A 24,370-nucleotide genomic window follows, 5' to 3' on the forward strand; every position below is an offset into this window, starting at 1 on the left:
CCCATGGCAACCCATCCTTACGTTTTGCTGATGTTTCTTTGGCATTTTAGTCATGTGAATCTTAAGTTTGTCAAAGAAAATTTTGTGCAGTTCAGCAAAATGTGCATAGTTCTCAGTTAGGAAGGGTTGACCAGCTATGGGGCCAAAGATCGAATCAAAAAGAGAATAGACCGCTGCTAGGGTTGTGCCATCAGATAGCAAGTGCGGCCATTTTAGGGCACGTCTATTGTTATTGATGTGTACAGTTTCACATAATTCATCAGCAGCTTCCCTGTTCGTAAAATCACTGAGCATATGTGCATCGATATGGAGTTCCAGGGGATAATGATCACTCTCATCCCTGTTTACTACTCTACAATCCATCATAAAGTGCCAAACTCAATGATACAAGAATGAAATCAAGCCTACTTTCTGATTTTGCAAAGGTTGGCTGTTTGGTTAGGTCAGACGAAAAGCATCCATTGCAAGCTCTCAAGCCATGATCAACTGTTAGCCTTAGAAGTTGGACTGCTAGGGTGGTACACTTGACGTATTTTGAAGTTTCGAGTTGGGGGATGTTATAGGCATGATCTTCATCCTCGAAAACTTCAGTGATACCAAGAATTGGTTCGAAATTGCAATTCAAGTCACCTCCCAAAATTACTGGGACATCGCCGACCACCATTTTTAAGAAGAAGTCCAAGATTTCCAGGGTAGGTGAGACCCTAGAACGACCTATGGGTCTATTATAAACATTGATAATGAAGTATTCATACCCCTTTGCAGTAGTGATCTTTATAGCTAGGATATCAGGGGTTCCTGTATCTATGTATTCAGTCCTTACAGTTAGTGTGATTTTGATCCATATGATCAGTCCCCCGGCTGGCCTTCCCCTCTCAGGCTGTGTTGCCACTTTACCAAAGGTTTTAAAACCCATCCTGTGTGGTATATCCATAGCCCAAGTTTCCTGCAGTAGGCAGATTTCACCAGAATCAACATAGTTTGCCCGCCCAATCAGGGTCCTTCAAGTTTTTTCCAACCCCAGCAATATTCCAGGATAGAAATTTCAGTTTTGGGGTTGGCACTTTATCAGAAAGGACACAGTTAACAGTAGGCACTACTAAGGCCGCCAAGGGAACAATACTATCTAAATGTGTGTTGTCTATTTGGTTCTCTGCATTTGTTACCACTGCCCCTACTGCACGATTAAGATTTTCACCATGACATTCTTTCGGCGTGTTAGTGCATACTGGATTACCTTCAGAATTGGTTTGCTTGTAAGAAGTAGTTATTCCTAAACTATAAAGATCCTGCCCCACGCCCAATGTACAATGAAGATCATAAAGCATGGGAATACAGTTTGGCATGGTCTCAAGTCAGTCCACTGCATCTAAGCAGCTGAACCTATTGAATGTGGGAACTCCAGACCACATATTTAGCTCAGTTTGTCTGGCCGGGTTTGGTGCGTAGCCATGAAACAGATTAGGAGTGTTCCAACCAGGACCATACTTGGGAACCCTCGGAGGAGGGTAAAAAAATGAGAGGGGTCTAGCTGTAATGGGAAATGTGTCTCCATACGATTTCCATGCACAGATTTGTTCCGCACTGTGTGGTTCCTCAAATGAGATAACTATACAGTCGCCCGGAACTGACTTTGTCATTTGTCCAACCCATGGTACCCTACGTACCATCAGAATTTTGCTTTTCATATGATTTGGAATCGGTTTATTTGAATTTAACCAATAAATCACCTTGTTTTTTAATGAAGCAAAATTCTCTTCATTTTGATTTTGTAGTTCGGGGACACCAGTGAGGACAATGACAAATGGACTAGCATCAGGGGGCAGATCGATATATCCTCCCCTGAAGTTGTTGTGGGGATAAGCTGACTGGAGGTTATGCGAGTCCATTCTATTAGCTTGGGATCTATCGAGCATGGATTTATTAGGGCCCTGGGTATTATTGCTCTTGTGGGGTCTAGTTGTTTGCAAGGACTTCTGAGAAACAGAAGGTTTAGCGGCCGTAGGATTAGTGGTAGGCACATTTACTGGCTGCGATTTTTTACATTGGGCAGCAACAGAAGGCTGAGATTTGGTTGTATTTGCCGGTGGCACATTCAAGGGTGTGGTAGTAGGTGCTGTTTGGGTGATAACTTTCAAATTGGAGTTTTTGTTTTTGGCTACCCCTTCTTTTTGTTGCAAGACACTAAATGGGTTAGTATTTGAGGTTACAGCAGGTGCAAGAGTTTGAGCATGTATAGAAGTATCATTGCCATTAAGGCTTATACTTGCTAACGTTATAACCCTCTTCTCTACCTCAAGTAATTGATTTTCAATACCAGCTAGCCTAACTTCTAATGGCCTGAGAAGTGCTTTAAGCGTTTCCCAGACTATTTTCAAGAATTCTTCCCTGTCCCCTTGTGTGGAGTACCTAGATGTAGAGATATTCTCACCCTCTTCTGTTAATTCATCCATGCTTTGTACCGGGTTAGATAGCTCTAGGTTATCTGTGCTGCATTGGTTATTAGAGGGCATATGGTCAGTCCCAGTAGTAGGGATGACAATTGGCTGTTGGGCCCCCCCCCCCCCCCCCCCCCCCTAGGAGACTTTGATTTGATGCTACCTTAGCCTTCTTTCTAGCGTAGACGGATAGGTTTATGTTTAGGTGGTGGCTTGACAGTTTCTCGGGTGTCACTCGGACCAATTCCCCCCAGCGCTTTGTCCCCCGGGTTAGCCTCAGTCAGGAGTTCAGAGGGTAAAGTGTTTTCTGGAGCTGCACTATCAGGTGAACCTTGGCTGCCTACTTCTGAATTAACAATGGAAGCTACCTCCTCATGTGTAGAGTGTACTTCAGCCAAGGTGATGATAGGAACAGGGCCAGTAACGCGCTCCGGGGTTTTGGAAGTAGCAATATGACCTAATGAGGATTTCTTTTTCAGTGCCAGTTCTATTGACAATTTCCTTGCAGACTCCAGCTCTAAGGAGACTCTGTGCTGGAGCTTAGTAATCTCGTTATCAATAGACAGGCTAGTCCTTGTGATAAAGTCATCCAATGTCCCTGTAACCTTTTTACCAATTTTTGTGGTTTTACTTCGTGTGGCTCGAACGGACATATTTGAAGTTGAGGATATAGCCTTTACAAAATGAGAATTATACTACAGTTTGGACGAGACACAACCAAGGGGGATGGCCCGGTCCGGTCTTGCTCGGTCTGTAACGGCCCTGTCTTTGCCCCGTCTTCGCCCGGGCTGCGTCCCGCGCTGCGGGAGTAGGATGTTGTTATGAAGCCTCAGGAGGGCGGGGGGCGGGCCAGCAGGGAGAGCGGACCGGAAGCTCTCCGTCGGTCTGGCAGGGACTTCTGGGAATTGAAGTCCCCGCACGCTCGCAGCCCCGCTGCAGCCACACGCCCGGTGCCGCTTTTCCTCCTTACCGCCTCAATGCTCCTCAAGGACGTCAGGTATGATCCCCACCTCAACACAGGCGAAGGGGCACCGTTAAAAGCTTGGATAAAGAGGCTTGGAGAGAGAGGCTATGAGTCAGAGGCTTAGAATCAGAGGTTTGGAGTCAGAGGCTTGGAGAGAGAGAGGCTTGGAGTCAGGGGCTTGGAGAGAGAGGCTTGGAGTCAGGGGCTTGGAGAGAGAGGCTTGGAGAGAGAGGCTTGGAGTCAGGGGCTTGGAGAGAGAGGCTTGGAGTCAGGGGCTTGGAGAGAGAGGCTTGGAGTCAGAGGCTTGAAGAGAGGCTTGGAGTCAGAGGTTTAGATTCAGAGGTTTGGAGTCAGCGTTTGGAGAGAGAGGCTCAGAGTCAGAAGCTTGGAGTCGGAAGTTTGGAGTCAGAGGCTTGAGAGAGAGGCTTGAGTGAGAGGCTTGGAGAGAGAGGATTGGAAAGGGGGGATTGGGGTCAGAGGCTTTGAGAGAGAGGCTTGGGGTCAGAAGCTTGGGGTCCGAGGCTTTGAGAGAGACTCTTGGGAGTCAGAGGCTAGGAAAAAGAAGCTTGGAGTCAGAGGCTAGGAGAGAGGGGCTTGGAGTCAGAGGCTTTGAGAGAGGGGCTAGGAGAGAGAGGCTGGTAGAAGGAGGCTATGAGTCGTGAGGCTTGGAGTCAGAGGCTTGGAATAAGAGGCTTGAAGAGAGAGGCTTGGCGACAGAGGCTTGGAGTCAGAAGTTTGGAGTCAGAGGCTTGGAGAGAGAGGCTCGGCGGGAAAGGCTTGGAGAGGCTGGGAGTCTGAGGCTTGGAGAGAGAGGCTATGAGTCAGAGGCTTAGAATCAGAGGCTTGGAGTCAGAGGCTTGGAGTCAGAAACTCGAAGAGAGAGGCTTGAGTTAGAGGTTTGGAGAGAGAGGCTTGGAGTCAGAGGTTTGGAGAGCGAGGCTTGGAGTCAGAAAGTTGGAGTCAGAGGTTTGGAGAGAGAGGCTGGGAGAGAGAGGCTTGGAGTCAGAGGCTTGGAGAGAGAGGCTTGGAGTCAGTAAGAGGCCTTAAACAGGAAAACAGAACAGCTGTAGGTTTCTCAGACTGCCCACACAAACTATAAAATAGCACTGGCAAACCTCATGACAAAGACTGACCACAGTTAAACATCATTCGAAAATGAGCTTTGTTTCCCAAAGCATACCACAAATATTTTAGCCTTATCTCCCCGATGCAAAGTAATGGAATCAACAAGGTATTCTTTTATAGTCCAAGGGAGACACAAGACTGTTTCCTGCATTGGGAGCCACTGCACCGATAAAGCATCATTATATTGATGCATCAGGTCATGTCCTCCTCAAAATACTGAGACCAACATCTCTCATGAAGGGCATGCAGTATCTTAGAGCCAAGTGGAGCACAGGTGAAAGATGTCTACATCGTCCCTTGATGGACCTTCAAGAGTGCCTGGAACTGGTTACTGTAACACCAACTTTTTCCTGGGCATCTCTTTCTGCGTGCCGTGTCTCTCTAACCTGATTGTTGATAACGCCACCGACCACGTTGTCACAGACACCATGACTGCTGCCTAGTTTAATTAATTTCACTTAAAATGGAACTTGTTACAAGAGGCAAAGTTGAGCATCTCTGAATCCTAGCATTATCTGAGCCACTCTCCTGTTGTCCCTTGCAAGTGCTATGGTTCTCTTGGGGATAGGAAACATGGACATCCATCATCAGTACTTCTCATCCATCACAACTACTTATCTAACCCTGCTTCTCATACTACATCCATCATCCCAACTTCTCATTCTTCAACCCTCAGGCACACCAACACACTTTCAAGGATGTGAAACACTCCTTTCACACTGACTGACTGGTAACAGCCAATCAGTTTAGAGGGAGGGCTGCATTCTATTGGTCTAGGCATTGCAAAAATAACCTTCTCACTGCACACTGTGCACTTTGCTTACAGTGAATCCAATCCTGTGCAGAATTTGATTTTATTTAATTGTTTTTCTATTAAGAAAGGCCTCTGCCAAAATCTCTAAATGTTAGGGTAATATAAGGTGCTGCTACTTGGGCCATAAATCAACACTTGGGTGACAGCATTATACCGATCATGAGGAAACCGTTTCTGGTTCAGTTTTATGTGTAACAAAGATCCCCCAGAATAGTGTAGCATAGATTTGCACATTTTGCGGCACAAAAATAAACATTGTGCAGCATTGTGCAGCATTATTGTGGCACTTTTATTTTACTTGTAATACAGCTTTGTGAATCCTTGCAGTTGCGTCTGATGGACTGAATAGGCCCCTCGTCCCATCCTGTGTTCCCAAAAGCCTATCTGACAGAGCTTGTGGGGTGTTGATAAAATTGAGCACATATTTGCCTTTGGCGCGGAGGCTGCTGGCAGCTCTCGGTCACTCCCTTTCTCTCGCTCCTCCTCACCTGCTGAAAACAGCAACCTCAAGAAACAAATATTACCCTATTTTTCCTCTCCATTATTTGTTCCCCTGAGAAATGTATTAAAAAAAGAAAGAAACACATAGCTAAAACTGGTTTTTTCAGACATGTTTCCCTTCAAAAGTTCAGCCCTGGTGAAGAAAAACAAAAGGAAGGAAAAAATGATAAAACAAAGTAGCCGCAAAGTTACCATGTTGCCTTTAGTCACACCCAAACATGTTAGCATCACTTTAAAGAGTTTGCCAATGAAGCGCTACTTTTGTTTTCTCGACGTTCTTTCAGCAGCATTGGGGCCAAGGCATGCAGCTTTTCTAAATCAATGCTCTTTAAACACGATAGGTAGCAGCCTCTGCAATTCAAGTTTTAAGCTTCCCGCATATTCACTGATGGACCTCAGACCAGACAAACTGGAGTATTGTGCTATACGTGTATGGAGAACTTGCCTGCTCATTCTGAAAAAGAGGCCAGAGGCAGAGGGCTGTGCCCAGCAAGGCCCTCAGAAGATGAAATTTCTACCTGAGCAACATTAAAAACGCACCTCCCTGCTTGTTTATTTTTGCCTGTTCTCTCCTCTCTCCTTCATTTTATTTCTTTCTTGCTCCTCCTCACATGCAGAAAACTGTGAATTCAAGAAACTGTACTTACCCTCTTTTTCCTCATCTTTCCTTCATTTGTTACCCTGTCAATAGGTTCCACCCCCTGAAAAAAACTGCAGAAAAATGTGTTTTTTCGATACATTTTTCTCTTTCAAAGTGCAGCCTCGATACAGAGAAACAAAATAAAGGAAAAAAATATTCAAACAGAACAAGTAGCTGCAACATGGCCAGATTGGTTTTATTCACACCTAAACACATTAGTGCCATTTTACAGAGTTTGCCAATGAAGCCATACTTTCCTTTTCTCGTTTATCACAGCATTGTTTCCCGCTTAGATTCTCTGACGCAAGCACAGCTGAGAACGCACTCTTAAAGCTTACAATCATGTCACAGGGCAGAGCCCACAGACACAATTGTACTTTTGAATCTGTAATCCCTAATGCAGCAGAAGGAATCAGGCAGGCACCTTGTTTTCTTTTTATTCTCTCCCCCTCCGTTGCACAGTTATTTATTGTTCATGCTGTATTCTTTATCCGTGGTTTGCTTACTTACTGTCATCCTTCTATGTAATGTAAGGTCCTTCTGTTTTTCACAGTGTGTATGTGAAGCGCTCCGATACATACGGGTCTAGCTAGCGCTATATAAAACTTTTGAAATAAATAAATAAAAATGGCTCGACTGCATCATTTAGTGGTGTGTGTACTTAAGATGGAATCATTTTTTTTCAGGTCTGACGGAGCCCTTTATTTTTTTGTGGCCAAACAGATAAATATTGCATTGTGCTCCTCTGCTGATTTCGTTAATCGAGAAATGCTGGAAGATCTGTGTAAACAGAAAAGCACTTGCTTAAAATTAAATAGTGTATAGTATTGGATTCACTGAAATCAAACCTGAAATTGCATTTCCTCTCCTAATTTCAACAGGGAATGATGGATAAGAAATACAAATACGAAGTAGGGGCGATTACAGACTTGCGTAGGTTGAGAAGTAGGGACGATGGATGAGATTTAGGGATGACTGATGCGAAGTATGGATTTTGGATGGGAATGAAGTTCTCAAATGTATGCTGTAGATATTGGCCCCTTCTTTTCATTCTGCATGTCCCTCCTCTCCAAAGCAAATTTACAAATACGCAAAAAATTCAACCGCAGTCAAACACATGCAAAAACGAACTAACCAACATATGATGATACAATCTGTTTTCTGTAAAAATATGTATATCAAATGAGATAATACATGAAACGGATGCACACAAATATACTCCCACGCATTAAAAGAAACGGAATATCGTACAAACAGTCGTAAAAAAATAATTGCATGCATAAAAGCATGGGGTTCCACTACTATGATACAGTACAGCGTAAAGATGTTTAATTGGTTCTGTCACAATAAAACAACACAAACACCAATGTAATTTCTATCGATGCAATACTAAACGGCAAAAAAATGGAACATCAGCGTTAACAACCATGCCTTTGGCAATGCTTTGCTTTCAACAACCTGCCTCTCAAACTGAGTTAAAATAGGCTGAGAATAGCACAGGGGGCTCTCTTCGTCAACACAACCTCTCCATATAGAGGGAACGGAGGCGGGGAGGGGGTGTTTCGCCCAACTCGTCCACACATGTGGGACCCTGGGAGCCGCCATCATCCGAGCGTACACCAAAGCAGCCTGCAGACAAAACACAAAATGGACACAAACAAGAACTCGCTCTCCATTGGCTGCGGTGCAACCTACTCGCGTCCGATTCGCGGAGAAGGCCTTCCCCACCAGAGACTCCTGATTGGACACAAGTTTTTTCACAACGCAAAGACGGCCCCGGCGGTTGGTCGCGGAACTATGGACATTCGAGGACAGACACTAGGACCGCCCCTCCTCTTGGTAGGAAGTGGGCGGCACTAGGAAGAAGTATCCCATCCCATTGGTAGCAGGAAGGGAAGTGGGCAGGTCCGCGCCCAGCGGCGCGCTGGCATTGGCCCTCTGCCGTGACGCGTCGCAACCTCTGGTTTTTAGCCTCTTGGAGGGTGAGGGAGGTCCTCGCCCGCACTCCCGTCCCTTCTCTCTTTAGCTCCGCGCGCTCTCGCACATCAGACGCTGCAGAGCACAGGCCGCACGTGCAGCTCCACCAGCACCCCGACCCCACGTCACCCGGGAACCCGCGGCTACCCAACGCCATCATGGTGAAGCTAGCAAAGGTGAGCAGCGGCGGCGGCTCGCGCCGAAAGCGGGGTTCATTCGCGGCTAGGCCTGAGAAAAGTCCTGCTTCCCGCCGGCGGCCTGTTGGTTATCCAGGCCCCGGTGGAGGGGGGTGAGGGTGCCTTAGTGTAACCGGTATTCTCTTCCTATTCCTTGTGGGGGGGGGGGATCCGTTAAACGGTTGAGATCGAGCTGACCTGGGGAGGCAGCGGTGAGGGCTCTAGAGCCCGGGCCCTCGATCACATCGGCGGCCTCGTTAAATCCATTTCTCTAACATTTCATGGCCTCCTTCTTTCCTTAAAGCGCGGGGAAAGTGCTGCCCTGGGTCTCTAGCCCTCCCGTTTCCCGCTGGGGCGGCGTAGCGTCGCTGTAGGCCCGCTCCGGGGGTAGAAGGCCTCGGGGTACAGGCCGCTCAATTGCCGCCTCTTCTTTCCCCCCAATCCGTACCCGCGCCTGCCCGTCGCCGTTAGAGCTGATTGTGACGTATCTGCGCCGCGGCGGGCGCGAGCCCGTGCGCGAGAGTACACCAGGCCCCTCCGCTCTGTTCCTCGCCACGCGCCGTGAACACCGTGGCCAGTTGTGCGTGCCGACGTCAGGCGCAGGCCCTCGACCGCATCCCGTAGTAGTAGGAATGCCATGCGCGAGGCGGCAGCTGTCGGGCGGCGCGTGAGCACGTGGCGCAGGGGTCCGAATGTGCGTATTGCACGTGCCTGGCTGACCCACGCCTTTTGGTGTAACTGCACTTTTATTTCCTTGGCACTGCACCCGGATCGCGCTTTGTTTACTTTTTTTCCCGTCAAGGAATCTACCCACGTGCATGTTCGGTGGATTAAAAAATACTTTCTAACGCGGTTGGATTCTGTATTAAATGTAGTAGCCAGGGTGGTGATGGTGTAGAGATGCCTGTAGCGATAGGACCTGTTTCGGGGTGTAAAAGTAACTTTCAAACAAGATGAACCCTCATGCGGTTATATTTTTTCTTAATAGTTGATGATCCTTTAATTACCGTTTTAGGGAGCTCAGAAACAAGGAAAACCGAAGAAGGTCGCCCCTCCTCCGCCAAAGGATGTCGACGACAGTGATGAAGAGGAGGACTCTGAAGAGGATGATGATAGTGAGGAGGAAGAGGTAAATCTTGGGGGCCCTGATTAAATGGGAATTCAGCCCTCCTGGTATGGGCGGTGTTGGGCACGACTAACGTCTTGGTTTATGTATCTGCAGGAGGTCCCTCAGAAGAAGGCTGTGACTCCAGCCAAGGCATCCGCCACTCCGGGCAAGAAGGCAGCCACGCCAGGGAAGAAGGCAGCCACCCCTGCCAAGCCTGTGATCACCCCAGGGAAGAAGGCCGCAGGGGCCAAGAACGGCAAGAAGGCCCAGAAGGAAGAGAGCGAGGACGATGACGACGACGAGGAGGACGACGACGAAGATGAGTCTGGTAAGGCTTTAAAGAGAACACTCGTAGGCATGGTTCACGAATGCCTAGGGGCGCCCCATGTGAGCATTGGTGGGCATCTGAAAGCTAACGGGACTGGAGTAGTCCTTAGCCGGGTAGTTAGTCATGCCAGAATAGTCGTGTGTGGCATTGGCCAGTGACACGTGCGTGGCAGCTCTTGGGGTGATCCTAGATTGTCTGAAACTATAGTTGTGTATTTGCTGAAAAGCTTTTCTTGCCGATGGTGCGCAGTCCCAGACTTGGACTGTTTGTACGGTTCTCTATTTTTAACGGGGACTTTGTAGAAGTGGCCTAGCCGGTGATCTTGCATATATATATGGGTTTTAAGTTTTGTCGATCTCTCACCTCTCACAGAATCCGAAGAGGAAACTCCTCCTCCCAAAAAACCCGCTGCCAAGAAGCCAGAGGCCCCAAAGGCTGATAAGAAGTCCGCAAAGAAAAAGGCAGCCAAAAAAGAAGAATCCGAGGAAGAGGATGATGACGAGGAGGATGACGATGATGAAGGTATGCTATTTTTCTTTTTTACTGAATGTTGGGTAGAACCGTTCTCGAGTGGTGGCACACATGATGAACACCTAGGGACTTAATGCTGAATCCCTGATGTCTTTTATCTTTTCTGATGTGCTTCCTCCTTGGCGTGAGTGGGAGAAAGTGAGGTGTTGTGCACTCCTGCGAAGCCCGTGCCTGATCATTGTAACGTAGCCCACGTTACAAAGAGCAGCCTCCTCGCTTGTCTTTGGCCTAGTAATGGTCGAGTGATGCGCTGTTCATTAAGCGAATATGAATACAGGGTTTCCTCTAAATACTACGAGGATTGCTGCTGTTTACTCTCGCCTTTCTTCAAGATAGTCCTTTTTTTTTTTTTTAAGACTCTGACGAGGCAATGGATACAACACCGCCTCCACCCAAGGCCAAGGCTGCCCCGCCAGCGAAGGCACCTGCGGTCACGACAGAGTCCTCTGATGAGGAGGAGGGTGATGATGATGACGATGAGGAGGACGACGATGAAGAGGACGATGACGACGAAGAGAAGGGTATGTTTATACTCGTTTAGAGATTACCCTTAAATGTGCAAGGTTTGTATGATTAGGTAAATAATCATTGAGGTTTGTGTTCCCATCAAGAAACCGTGAAGGAGTCTGGCAAGCGGAAGAAGGAGGTTCCCAAGGCGAAAAGCGCTCCGGAAGCAAAAAAGCCAAAGACGGAAGGAACTGAAAGTGAGTAGTTGGGCATTGGCTTTGAATAGGGGACATTGTGCTCCCCCTTGGGGGGTGCTTTGAGTGCGGCCTTCACAGTTGATCTCAGAACATGTGATGAACACTATGGGACTTAATCCTGATTTCTGATGCCACTGTTAACTGATGTGCTGTGTTCAACTATTGGCCGTATTGGACATATTATTGTAATGGTGCTCATTGCTCTGAAGTTTGGACTCTGCTGTAACTAGCAGATTGTCATCCAGTTGGTGTTCTTGAAGTGGTAACCCTTTTTATTTTATTTATATCTTTCAGCTGGTTTCTCCCTCTATCTTGGTAATTTGAACCCGGAGAAGGACTTTGATGAGCTGAAGGAGGCCATCAGACAATTTTTCGGCAAAAAGAACCTGACTGTTTCTGATGTGCGAATTGGTGGATCAAAGTAAGTTTGTTCAACACCTCTATTGACTGTTTATGAAGTGCAGTAAAATGTCAAATGCGATCTAAATAAATTGTCCATTTCAGGAAATTTGGATATGTAGATTTTTCCACTGAGGAAGATTTGGAGAAGGCCGTTAATTTCAACGGTAAAAAAATTCTAGGCCTGGAGATAAAGATGGAGCGAGCCAGAACCAAAGAAGGCAACCTTGAAAGCAAGAAGGGTAAGCTTACTGTGCGAAGGATGATGCTGCACTGCTGGAGAAATAGTACAATTCCGTTACCTAAGTGCATTTACAAAGTGTTTATGTTTGCTCCATTGCATTGAGTGGGATTCTGTATTTGCTGTCATTGTATAGGAATTGCATTTATATAGCACTTAGAACCGCAAAAGAAATAAGTGGAGGGTTAGTATAGTGAAACATGAGCTGTGGGCATGAGTGAGTTCAGTTGAGATGGGTAATGTGAAATAGAAAAGGAAGAGCCTAGAAAGTGTTTATTGGGAGATCTTAGCAAGTTGGCCAATGCTTGTTTTAATTTAACTGTATATAATGCCATTAAAGTATACCAAGGCAACTCCTGTTTAGCTTTAACTTTTTAAGGACAGCTATCAGTGGGTTATTCACTGCCCGCTCTTTTAATCAGTGGTAAGGTCTTTCAAATGGGGTGGGAAAGAGGGCTGAGACAGTAATGCGTTTATGAATAAGTTAGCGCCTCTACTTGGGACCCTGGAGTAAAGGTAGTAGTATGATCGAAAAGTGCTGGGTCACCATCTTCTCATTTGAAGTATGAAACATTCTTAGACACCCTCGTAGTTAAAATGTGTACATACATTAACCCTTCATATAAAGCAGGTGGTGGAAACTAGACTTGCCCTCAGGGCTCATAAGGATTTTCCTCGCCCTGCTTAGTCCTTAGCCAGACACCTTCATTGGCCCTCAGCGTCATAAATGACATTCCACATGGACGGTAACATCTGCAAGAGTGACTCAAGAAACCGCACCACCCATACACAATGGTCATCATTGTTTCGGAAATTGATTGAATGGCTCATACCTGGGACCTGAAACAGCAGGGAGAAAATAAAAAGCAGTGGTCCAAAGATTGTGTTTACTATGTTGGAAAGTGGGTTATTGGTAGAGGCAAATGTAGGTCTACTGCTAGCAATGAGGACACAAACACATGGTACGACTCTCCATAGGTCTTAAAAAATGATGCCTCTGCTCAACCCTTAGTAGACTGGCTTAGCTTCAAAGACTGGTATGTAAATCACAATTTCATTGAATTAAGACAACACAAAATAAAAATCGAACACCGATTTTATAAACGTAGGTAATATTTTTAATTTTAGCTGACGCCAAAACGAAAAAATCCACTGTAGGAAACCAGAGATGAATTTTTAAAGATTAGTCACTTTCTAGTGCTTAAAAACCAACAGTGCCCCTTTAGTCATTTTTTTACTGACCGGGACATCTTTAGAAACTGTTATGGAGAATTTTTGCACCACTGTAGTGGGCCACCTTCTCCAGCAGGTGGGGTCCAGTTAGAACTCCCTCCTGAAGTTCTACTTGCGGGTCCCAAAGTATCCAACACACAATTCAAGGTTCTGGAATCTCCAAGAGGGTCCTTAAAAGTATAAAACCAATTAAACAATCCACTTGAACACAACCCTTACAAATCCACTGGTACTCCAGGCTGGAAATGCTTTGTGGGGAGGTCCAGGTGAGCTCTTAATCTGTAGCTTGCAGGTAGTCCATCCTTAAGTCCTTGAAGCAGGTTTGATTCACATGGCTATAGTTTCCAATGGCGGAAAAAAAGGGCAAAGTCATTGCCTTTAGAAATGCACTTCAAAATCTTCCGCACAGGCAGACCCTTATAATTCTCTTCAGTTTCAAGCAGCAGAACAGGAGGGCTCTGCCCCTCAGACACTTATTCAAAGGGCTCTGGGTCATGCAGGAGGTCACTTCTGACCAGTGGGAGCAGGATAGCTCCCAAGTTGACATCCTGTAGTGGCATTATTTGTCCCAGAGTACAACAAATCTTCCAAATCCATAATGGCTGATTTCCAGCAAGGTGGTAAGAGCTGGCTAAACACACCCTAGGATGGCTGATTTCCATTGGCTCTCCCCCTACCATCTGCACATACCTTCCCTATTCCTAGGCCTGGCGGGGGTCAAAAATGTAGATTGGAAACTGACACTGGACATCCCTCTGTGTAGACCATGGTTTAAGACTCCTCCCCCTGGCCTGGAAGTCCTATGGAACAGCACACTGCCCTCCCAGCAGAGCAGGTTAACCCTACCCTATCACCTCTTCATGGTAGGCTAATCCACTTAACTCTAACCATCAGGGCAGACCACTGGAATGTTGAATTTGGACTAACATACACTTCAGGAGAATTAAAAAATATATTTGATTTATTGCTACCATTCTGGGAAGTCTTTGAATGGCTATTCTTTCTAGTCCTCTCCTATCAATAGTTATGAATCAACCAGGGATTTGCAATGGGGAAAAAATGACTTGGGCCATTTTTACTGCACCAGTACTTACAAAATCATAGTTCGGAAGTACTTGCCTTATATCTACAGGAACCCTATGTGTAACTAGGAGATTTTAGGGGTTCTGAATCTGTAGAAATATTGCAGATTCTCCCTTTACTGGGCTCCTGACATCAGTCGAATTTGAGCAGCACTTTACCCCCAAGGGATTTCTCTTTACCCAAGCATATAAACTCATTTTATAAGGGTGTACCTAATGGATAACTGCCACCAACGTCTAGTTTAGGCACACTTTACTTTATAAAAGAAGTCCTGGCACCCCAGGCAGTTTTTAAACTGACCTGGCTTCAGCAGTGTGCAAGTGCAGAAAAAGCTGCTTGCCTCTAAACTGCAATGCCCCATGATACTGGGGCTACAAGTGTGCCCCACCTCTTTCAGCAAAGCACTGGGCCTGTTTGGGCAAGGTCCAGAGTCAGTCAAAACCAGCTACCACCAGTATCAGTCAGCAAAAAGTCGGGGGTGCCCAGGACGCACAGGATGACTTTGCACTGCTATAACTAGTAGCAAATTGGGTTTTTTCAGTATTTATCGGAGGGGGTGCTGCCTGCCATGGTTATTAAAGGAGCAGGCCTATCCAAATGGTGAACCACTATTCAGGGGGAAGATTTAAATGGCTTCAATCCTGCATGTGCGCAGTGATTATGAATACTAATAGACGCACGATAAAATCCTATTTAACACATTGACTGCGGCGGGAATCAGTGCTGAGACGGCCAGGGGCCATCCGCAGCATTAAAGGGGTTAAATCGAATTACACGAAGCACCCATGCCTCAACCTAACTGACACTAGCCATTCCACAAAATTGATGCTACAGAGCATTGGAGCACTCTTCTGCTCTGAAAGGCTTAAACGGAAAGCACTCGGTTATAGCTACAAATGGTGAAGTTCCTAATCTGATTGCACAACCCCATTTCAGAGGTGAATGCTACTACAATATATACCTACAATCATCTGCTCCTGCCATGTTAAATATTGCCCAGCAGTATAGGAACGGGACTCTGCTTTTTAAGAACTAACATGGCACCAGATACTTGCATCAACCGTATTGGTCATCAATGCACTTTTTTCTTCTTCAGTTATTGGTTGTTTCCAAAAAATTAAATAGTAATAGACATTGAAAAGAAAAAAAAACATGGTTGAGACATAAGCTTAATGACTTCTAAGGACAATTGAATGGGTGATGTACATTAGGAAATCGATTAAATAACAAGGAAAGACATATCCATGATCATACATGTTGCAAAAGTAGTATCAGTGCCTTGGCCCACAGATAACTGCTGCTGTCAAAGGCAGCAAAGATGACAATAGGAATGTCACGGAGAGCTCAAGCTAAGTCTAACTAAATGGGATGTGTAGGATAGGAGGTTCATGGTGGCTTGTGAGCGCTTTAGTAATTGTAAAGTGTCCCATATTCGTCTGTGAGGACGCCGTTACGAGTTGTGATATATTGTCAGCTCCTCTTAGGTTAGTGACTCAATTTAACCAGCAGGTGTAAAGTAGGCTTTACTGGTGTCCTTCCAGTTATTAAAAAACACTTTTACTGCAGCAGTGAGTAGATCTAGTAGGGCCCTATCATTGTCAGTAAGGGACCCAGCTTTAAGGAAGCCGAACACCAGGGTGGGTATCTCTGGAGTGTGGGGGGGGGGGGGGGGGGGGGGGGGGGAGTATGAGAAAGTTGGAGAGAAAAATAAAGACTTTATCCCAAAATCAACGCACTTTTAGGACAAGTTGCAAGCATTAGAAGGCCGTGCCCATAGCTTTGTCCAGGAGTACGGAGTCGCTGTATGTCCCGTCCCATCCCCCACCCCCCTTCCCCTGGGCACTCAGGCCACTGTTGCAAGTTTAGCACACAGTTTAACCTATATCCCAGTGGCACTAATGCACCTTCCTGAAGTTGTTGCATCGCTGAAGCCCATGCTGCTGGGACTGGCTGGCACGCTGGAGATGCGGCTGGGACTGTGCTGGATGCAGTGAAGTTATTGCAGGAGAATGCAGACCTATCTTGCGCTCCTATTTTGGTTTGAGTAGCTTTCATGGTACAGATGGGTCCAGCTTGGAGTTGGTACCCCAAGTAGAGCGAAACCTTCCGATAGGTCCCCAGTACCCTAGGAGTGGCTCCCAGAAGAGTACTCTCTACAGTAATGCAGGCGGACTAACCAGATTGAATAAAGCGCCACAGCACGGCTCCAGCCTCTTACAATTGCAGCCGGCTTAACCAATGGCTGTCCAGTCTCTCAAACTCGTACAGTTACAACCTGACCACATGTGAATACTTTGCAAAGCTCATGGATATGTCACTTTTGCAAGTTTATTTTTTTTGCAGAAAACAATTTTTCAGTCTCCATGCATTCTTTAAATGGAGATAAAAAAAACTGATATTAGGTTGTTTTGGATCTTGGAAATGCTGTCCGTCAAGATTGCTGGGCCAATATCTGAGCTGTGACTACTGGAATTAAAGGACACTTTAGTAATGAGGCAGGAGATGGATGGCCACATCGTTTACTAGAGTGCATGTTTACATGTAGTTTTATTAACTTATCTGTGGGTGTTGGTATCATTGAAACCTGTTGGGTTAAAATGAATGCACACTTATCGGTTAAGTAGAAATGTACTAGTTGCAGCTACATTTTAATAGCTTTTGTAGAAACTGCACAAAGTGGGACTGAGTGAGAACTACTTTGCTTTACTGTAAATGACATCTAGGTGACTTTATTTGTCCTACAGAAAGGAGTGCACGCACAGTATTTGTGAAAAACTTGCCTTATTCCACAACCACTGAAGATCTGCAAGATATTTTTGACAATGCTGTCGACATCAGGCTGCCTTTAGGCCACGATGGCAGTAGTAGAGGGTAAGGTGTTTTTTATTTTTTTTCTCCCCCTTATTTATTTGACCTTCGCCTGTGTTTTATAGTAGACCTGTAATCTTGCTTTTACCTTCGCAGAATTGCCTACATTGAATTCAAAACTGAGGCGGAGGCAGATAAAGTTATTGAGGAGAAGCAAGGGACTGAAGTTGATGGACGATCGATTCTTTTAGACTACACAGGAGAGAAGAGTGCAAAGCGAGGAAGTGGTATGTACTGTCTAAGCTATTGCACGAGTAACGATTTGGGGCAAATTTAGTGGAATTTTTTTTAGTCTACTAGCAATGCAAAAGAAAACTACATGTTGTACACATGGCATTCTGTTATTGTACACAGGCTCTCAAAAACATGTCCATTTGTTTACACAAGAGGATCACGCATAAGGGCAGGTAGAATTAAGAAGGTAAATATTGTTTATGGGGAGGTCGTGAAAAGAACCATGAGAATTGGGATCCCTGATAAAGTCCTGTTGGGATGAAGTTTGTAAGCTGGACATGTCATTTATTGTGGACGATTCAAGAAATTTGGGAGTGTTTCCGGGAATCAAATGGACTGCAGTCGTATACAGATTTTTTTTGCAGTGAAGTTTATTTATGTGGTGATTTGCTATGTTCTGTGAATCCCACCCCCTCAAATTGAAGCACATGCCTGTTCATACCCGCTGTCCTGCACTTGTCCTCTCAGTATGGCCTTCATGTTGGGTTCACTAGTCATTGCTGTCTCCTTAGATTCCAAGACTTTGCTCGTGAATAACCTCTCGTACAACGCCACCGAGTCTTCCCTTCAAGAGGTGTTTGAGAAGGCTGTGTCTGTTCGGATCCCACAGAACAACCAGGGCAGGCCGAAAGGGTGAGTAGGGACTTATGGGCACCTTACTGCGGGAGAGGGGATTAACAGGGTAGACTTCCTGTTAAGATGGGGACTGTTGGGCGGGGGTGGAGATTTCTTGGTGAGTATGAACAGTAAGGTGGCCACAGGGGTGCGGAATTTAATTAAATATATACTTGTCCATGGGGCAGGTTGCGTCCTACATCTACTTACTGGGGCTGAAGGTAGCGGTAAGCAATAGTTATAGGGATACAATGCCCATTTGAGTGTGCAAACCTACTAACTTGCATGCTTTTAAGGATGTTCAACAGCTCTGCTCGAATCTTTTTTTCTTACTGATATGTTGAAATTTACTCCTGACAATGGCAGACTTAAACCTTCTTCCAGAGCTGGGGGAATAAAGTGATTGGAGGGAAAGTGGCCTACAAACTAGATTTTCGCGTAAGCAAATTTACACTTGCATATTCATGCTAAAATGCAGTTCACAATTTTCTAGGAGTACCATTTCTTGTCCTACTTACATAAATTTTTGAATTCATGAAAGCTGTATAGCTGTGCTTAATGCAAGCACATATACCATGGATGCACTATTAAGACTTTCCTTAATTGGACCCCTAATTTGGTCTGGTGTTTACCATGACCATTTGAGTTTATAAAATTCTGTCTCACTAGGAGTATATTGGAACACAATTTAGTTTTGTTCAGTGCCAGTAACTACTGTGGCAGTGTGCTTTTTGAAACCATTTTTTAAACCAAAAACAATTTTTGCTTTTGCTAATGTGTTGTAGTGGTGAGGGTCAGGCAGCTCCTCACCAGTAAGGTTTCACAAAAACCATTCCAAAACAAGTCACACTGACAAAACTGACCACTAATTTCACAACTGGCTTTGCCAATGCTTGTTTTTAGTTTCCCGTAATCCTATTGAAACTGGTTATACTGATTTTCAATCATGAATATTTTGGGGAAATACTAGCATGCACCAGCACATGTTAGTAAATAATGCTGCAAATAAATGGTACCTGAAAATTTACAGTAGTTCAGCAACATGACTTTTTTCCTGCTTTCATTTTTTTTAATTAACATTTTATTTTGGAAGCAAAAAACTAATCTGGTTTTCAAGCTTTTGCAAATATTTGCATCAAATCAGTGCATTGTGGTAGAATTATACATAGCCTCATATTGCTTAGCTTTGAAAACGTGTGTACACCTTTTTATACTGGAACCACTCAGTGCAATCTCACCCTAATAATAAAGGCTTTCAATTAATGAACCATGAATACAATTTTGAACACCATTAACAGGTGGACAAATGTTACCTTCACTGCAGACAGTGTTCTTCTTGATCCATAATATTTTACTGACAAAGGGTTTGCAGTCGGGGGTTGGGCCTACTTGTCCCAAGGACAAAATGCAAAAACTTGTTGCCCTTGACGCGAAACAATATGGCCTGGGCGTCGACTGTAGAAATTCCACATCCCTGTTAACCCCTTCGATGCTGAGGAGCTCAGCATCAGCCACGGGTGACGAGCTGAGCTCGTCATCTTACGCGGCTTTAAGATAAACCGCCGCAGCGATGCGGTTAAGTGTACCATAATACCCTTTGCTGATTTACTTGAGCTTCTCGTTTTTTTTTTTGTTGCAGTTTTGCCTTTGTGGAGTTTTCGACGGCCGAAGATGCAAAGGAGGCGCTGGAATCCCACAATAATACCGAGGTCGAAGGAAGGGCCATTCGCCTCGAGATGCAGAACTCGCAGGGTGGAAATACCCGAGGAGGCGGTATGTGCTTCAGCCACTATTTGCGGGCGCGCGATGGCCCTCTACGGTCGGGGTTATCGGCTCTAAAAATCGAATTGAGATCTTCGTCTAACACCCCCGCCCCCCCTTGGTAGTTCAGTGTAAGAGTATGCCGGGTCCCGACTAAGTCTGTGCATTTTTAAGTCTGACTATTTATTTATTTTGAAAGTTTTATATAGCGCGAACAGGATCTTTGCAGATATCGGGGCGCTTTACACGGCTGGGAATGCCAGCAAGAGATTGGGGTTACATATAGGTAGAACAGCACATCAATAATATAAATATAACAGTTAAATGTGTGCATAGATCGTCAGTAGCATCGATAATACTGGTGAGATACATAGTCATAAAGTTAGAACAGCGATTTAAATGTGTGCGTAGATAGTAGTAGCAATAATAATTCAGGTGAAATACATAATCATACATGCATAGAGTTCGAGCAAAGTAATACAGGTCGGAGTAGGGTCTTTCCAAAACAACGTTAATCGGTCAAGTGTATTTGGCCATAAAAATAGCTTTTACTTCTTTCTTAAAGAGTGAAGGAGGAGATGAGCCTGGTTTCAGGGGGGAGTGAGTTCCAGATCTTGGGTGCCATTCCTGAGAAGGAGCGTTTATATGTTTTTACCTTCCGGAATCTTCGAGGTTTTAGCAGAAGATTGTCTGTGCCTCTAGTGATTCTAGAGCCGCCAGAGATTGACAGCTTCTGAGTGAGGTATCTGGGGGAGCTCAGGTGTAGAGCCTTGTGTGTCATGCAGGCGATTTTCAGATGTATTCTGGCTTCAAAAGGCAGCCAGTCCAGTGTTTTCAAATCAGGGGTGATGTGCAAGTTTTTTTGATCCAGTGATGAGTCTGGCTGCAGCGTTTAGAGAGGCTCTTAGGGGTGCAGTACTGGTTAATGGGAGACCGCAGAGGGCGGTGCTGCCGTATTCAATTCGAGGGATTACTAGAGCTTGTACTGCAGTTTGGAAGTCTTTGGCTGGCAGGAAGGGTTTAAGCTTCCTCAGTGTATTGATTTGGAAGTTCGCTCCCTTAGTAGCCTTGCTGATATGATGTTGCATGTTAAGGTTGGAGTCGAGGGTTATGCCTAATTTTGCTGAGTCCACTATGATGGGTTGGACATTGAGTGCAGTTAACTGTTTAAGCCAGGTTTGCGTGATGGGGATCTTGGTGGGGGGTGTGATCAGCAGGAATTCTGTTTTTAGAGCATTGAGTTTGAGATTATCAGCAAGCCAGGATTGGGTTCTTCTGATCGTAGAGTTCAGTAGTACAATGTCGTTGGGGGATTGTACTTTGAGATATAGTTGGGTGTCATCTGCGTACATGTGAAAGTACATTGGATGCTTGGAGCAAGGTGGTGAGAGGTTCCATAACTAGGTTGAACAGGGTTGGTGATAGGGAAGATCCTTGTGGGACGCCTAGCGACACAGGTATAGGAGAGGACATCCGGTTGTTACTCTTGAATTTCTGCGACCTGTTGTGTAAAAAGGAGGTGAACCACTTGAGAACAGTCCCAGAAAGACCCATTCTTGTGCTCAGAAGCTCGAGTAACTTCTCGTGTTTGACAGTGTCGAATGCCGAAGAGAGATCAAGCAGGATGAGGAGGCAGGTATCACCTTGATCTAGAATTTGAAGGGCGTCGTCAATTATGTGCGTCATAGCTGTTTCAGTGCTGTGTCCTGCTCGGAAACCTGATTGATTCGGGATGAGGAGATCAAACAAGTCTATGTTTAGTCAGTTGTAGTTGAGCGCATTTTTCCAGTAATTTGGCGAGAGTGGGAATATTGGTAATGGGGCGGTAGTTGTTTAAGTCGGATGGGTCGGCAGTAGGTTTCTTTAGCAAAGGTGTGACTTGTCCAATTTTGAGGGAGTCAGGGAAAGTTCCTTCTTGGAGCGAGCTGTTGATGATTTTAGTCCAGAGGGGAAGGAGCAGAGGGATGAAATCTTTGACAGCGTTGGCAGGTAGGGGATCCGAGAGGTGATTGGAAGGTTTCAAGGTGCTGAGCAGTTTGCCTATTTCTTCTTCGGAGTAGGTTTCAAAGGTTGACCAAGTTGCATTGTTTTTAGGTTCGGTGGGTGTTATGCAATTGAGTGCTGTGGAGTCTTGCGTCTGCGCGGAGGTCATTCTTTATGTTGTCAGTTTTTTGGGTAAAGAAAGTGGCGAAGTCATCACATAAGGGTGCTTCGTGCAAGGTACTGACAGGTTGGGGTTGTTCCTTGGCCTGTGTTCTGATTAACTCAAACAGTTTTCTAGGGCGATTTATTATTATTTTTATTTATTTATTTTTTTTTTTTTTTTTTTGCTTGGTCAAGCTGGCGGCTGAAAGTTTGCTTTCGAGCGCTTTATTTTCCTGAAGTAGGCGTTTCTCTTTGTCTTCAGGGTTTTTAGGTGTAGTGCAGAGGGAGCTGTCCTCCAGGTGCGCTCTGCCAGTCTCATGGCTCGTCTATCTTCATTGAGACTCCTGTCGTACCATGGTTTGGAGATTTTTAGCGGGGACTCTTTTTAGCTGCATGGGAGCAGCCTCATTAATTATTGAGGTCACTGCGCTATGATAGTGGTCAGTCAGAGATTGGACATCTGTAACGCCAGTAGGGGGGAGTAGGAGACTAGCAATCGCAAAAAAAACTGGTTGTATCTCCATAGTCTGATTATTTAGAGAATTTAATTTTTGGGTACCCTGAGTGAACCACCTCTGCTTTGTTTTTTCCCCTCAGGCCAAACCAAAACCCTGTTTGTGAAAGGACTCTCCGAAGACACGACAGAAGAGAGCTTAAAAGAAGCCTTCGACGGAGCCGTGGGGTCCAGGATAGCCACAGACCGAGACACGGGGGCGTCCAAGGGGTATGTTTGAGCCCCTGGGCTCGGAAACGTTAATTACCTGTCTGCAAGATGCGATGGGGTGTTGGATGCTTGTGGTCCAACCGCCCCTAGCGTCTGGTGTTAGATTCTGCAGTCTGGCTAACCCCGATCTCTCGCCCCAGCTTCGGGTTCGTGGACTTCTCAACCGTGGAGGACGCCAAAGCGGCGAAGGCCGCCATGGAGGACGGCGAGATCGACGGCAGCCGGGTGTCGCTGGACTTCGCCAAACCCAAGGGTGAAGGCGGACGAGGTGGCGGCTTCGGCCGGGGAGGCGGCGGCAGAGGCTTTGGCGGCGGAAGAGGACGGGGTGGCGGCTTTGGAGGCGGCTACGGAGGCGGCTACGGGGGCCGAGGCGGTGGAGGTAGAGGAGGCGGCGGCAGAGGCGGCCGAGGAGGATTTGGAGGTAAGGACCGTGGAACCACTGATTACGCCTGTGTATTTTTTTGTTCTTTTTGTACCTTAGCCGTCAAGCTGAATATGCTAATATACCCTGTTCATGTTGCAGGTAGAGGAGGCGGTGGCGGCGGCGGAGGATTCAGAGGTGGAAACCGAGGAAGGAAAACCAAGTTTGACGATTAAAGCATCTTCTCCCCTCCCCCATTGCACAAGGACTCTGGTTAGGATGGGTTGTAAACCCCCCTTGGCCACGCGTTGACAGAGCCTTCTGTGAGGACATTCCAGTGTGAAGAGCAGTCCTGTCTGTGGCCGTCTGGATCCCAGCAAAGCATAAGGATGACGCCTGTCGGCTGTTTTTCTGCCGGACTATTCCTAGAGACTTTTTTTTTTAAGAGTAACGAGTGATGGATGTGGGAAGCGACATTTGTCTAAATTGTCACAAATTTATAATGTTTTATCCAGTGTACAAAAACAATCGTGTTTTCCTATCAACTTATGTAGTATTTTTGCTGTAAAAAATGCAGAAATGTTTATGGTTTATGCTTCTCCGACTTCGTGGTTCAGATTAAATGGTCTGGACAGAATAACTGAGCTCGTGCCGTTTTCTGGGAGCTGCCTCTTGGGGGGCACTTGTGATGGGGCCTCGAGGAGCTGCTGATCCCGTGCTGTCTGGGGTGGTTCTTGGAAAGGCCCCGTCATTGGATGCAGCGAGACTCCAGCATTGTTAGGCGTCGACACCATCATGTAGGGTCTATGTCGAGTACTTACTATCTTTAGTTGTGTGCTAACTAGGGCGCCGACTCTTGTCTGCATGGGTAGCGCACTCTACACAGTTCCAAAGGGTGTTGATTTTGTCTTCTACAGATTGTGTTTGTTGTGATTTGTTTTCATCGAGGTCTTGTTAGTGCTTAAATGCTTCCCCCAAAGTTTATGGTCCTGAGCAGGTATACGTATTGGGAAGGAAGTAGTTTAAAGATGTGTTTGGGTAAACAGGAGGTCTTAAAACTGAGGGGCGGGCCTTAAGTGGTGGGGGGGGCTCAGGCACAGCAGAATCTCCGCTAATAAGGACAGCTGTCCCTAACCTCTTGTCGCCTTGCTGGGGAGTAGGTGTGTGTGGGGGGCTCCAAATAACCCTTGACCTCCTAGTTAGCCACACCTAATCGTTTTCCACTTTTAAGACCAGACTGCCCATAGTATGTTGGCAACCTTTTCCTTGATTGCCTTCATGTTCCATTAATCCATTTAAAAATGAAATATTCAAACCCTGTGCTAGCTAGATACATGTGGCCGATACCTTTAGTTATTGCCGTTTCTGTTTATTGCTGTGGGTGATAAACGGGGCCCATA

At 45.8% G+C, this 24,370-nt stretch overlaps 1 protein-coding gene and 2 non-coding genes across 3 annotated transcripts; all 3 read left to right on the top strand.

The window, feature by feature from the left end:
• Window positions 1–8,440: 8,440 nt before the first annotated feature.
• NUCLEOLIN (nucleolin multifunctional protein) lies at window positions 8,441–23,607 on the top strand. Its single transcript, XM_086944559.1, has 15 exons — window positions 8,441–8,635; window positions 9,651–9,764; window positions 9,858–10,071; window positions 10,444–10,593; window positions 10,959–11,123; window positions 11,214–11,306; window positions 11,601–11,727; window positions 11,811–11,947; window positions 17,007–17,133; window positions 17,227–17,357; window positions 17,877–17,997; window positions 19,619–19,752; window positions 22,483–22,609; window positions 22,750–23,030; window positions 23,133–23,607. Exons 1-15 carry the CDS (start codon window positions 8,618–8,620, stop codon window positions 23,204–23,206), a joined length of 2,013 nt encoding a protein of 670 aa, XP_086800685.1. The 5' UTR covers window positions 8,441–8,617; the 3' UTR covers window positions 23,207–23,607.
• LOC147684169 (small nucleolar RNA SNORD82) lies at window positions 10,647–10,714 on the top strand. The gene has a single exon (XR_015301967.1). It is a non-coding gene; the product is annotated as a small nucleolar RNA SNORD82 (small nucleolar RNA).
• LOC147684170 (small nucleolar RNA SNORD82) lies at window positions 11,393–11,456 on the top strand. Its single transcript, XR_015301968.1, has one exon. It is a non-coding gene; the product is annotated as a small nucleolar RNA SNORD82 (small nucleolar RNA).
• Window positions 23,608–24,370: the final 763 nt, after the last annotated feature.

Source organism: Lissotriton vulgaris, chromosome 11 (assembly GCF_964263255.1).
Source record: "Lissotriton vulgaris chromosome 11, aLisVul1.2, whole genome shotgun sequence".
Classification (NCBI taxonomy): Eukaryota; Metazoa; Chordata; class Amphibia; order Caudata; family Salamandridae; genus Lissotriton; species Lissotriton vulgaris.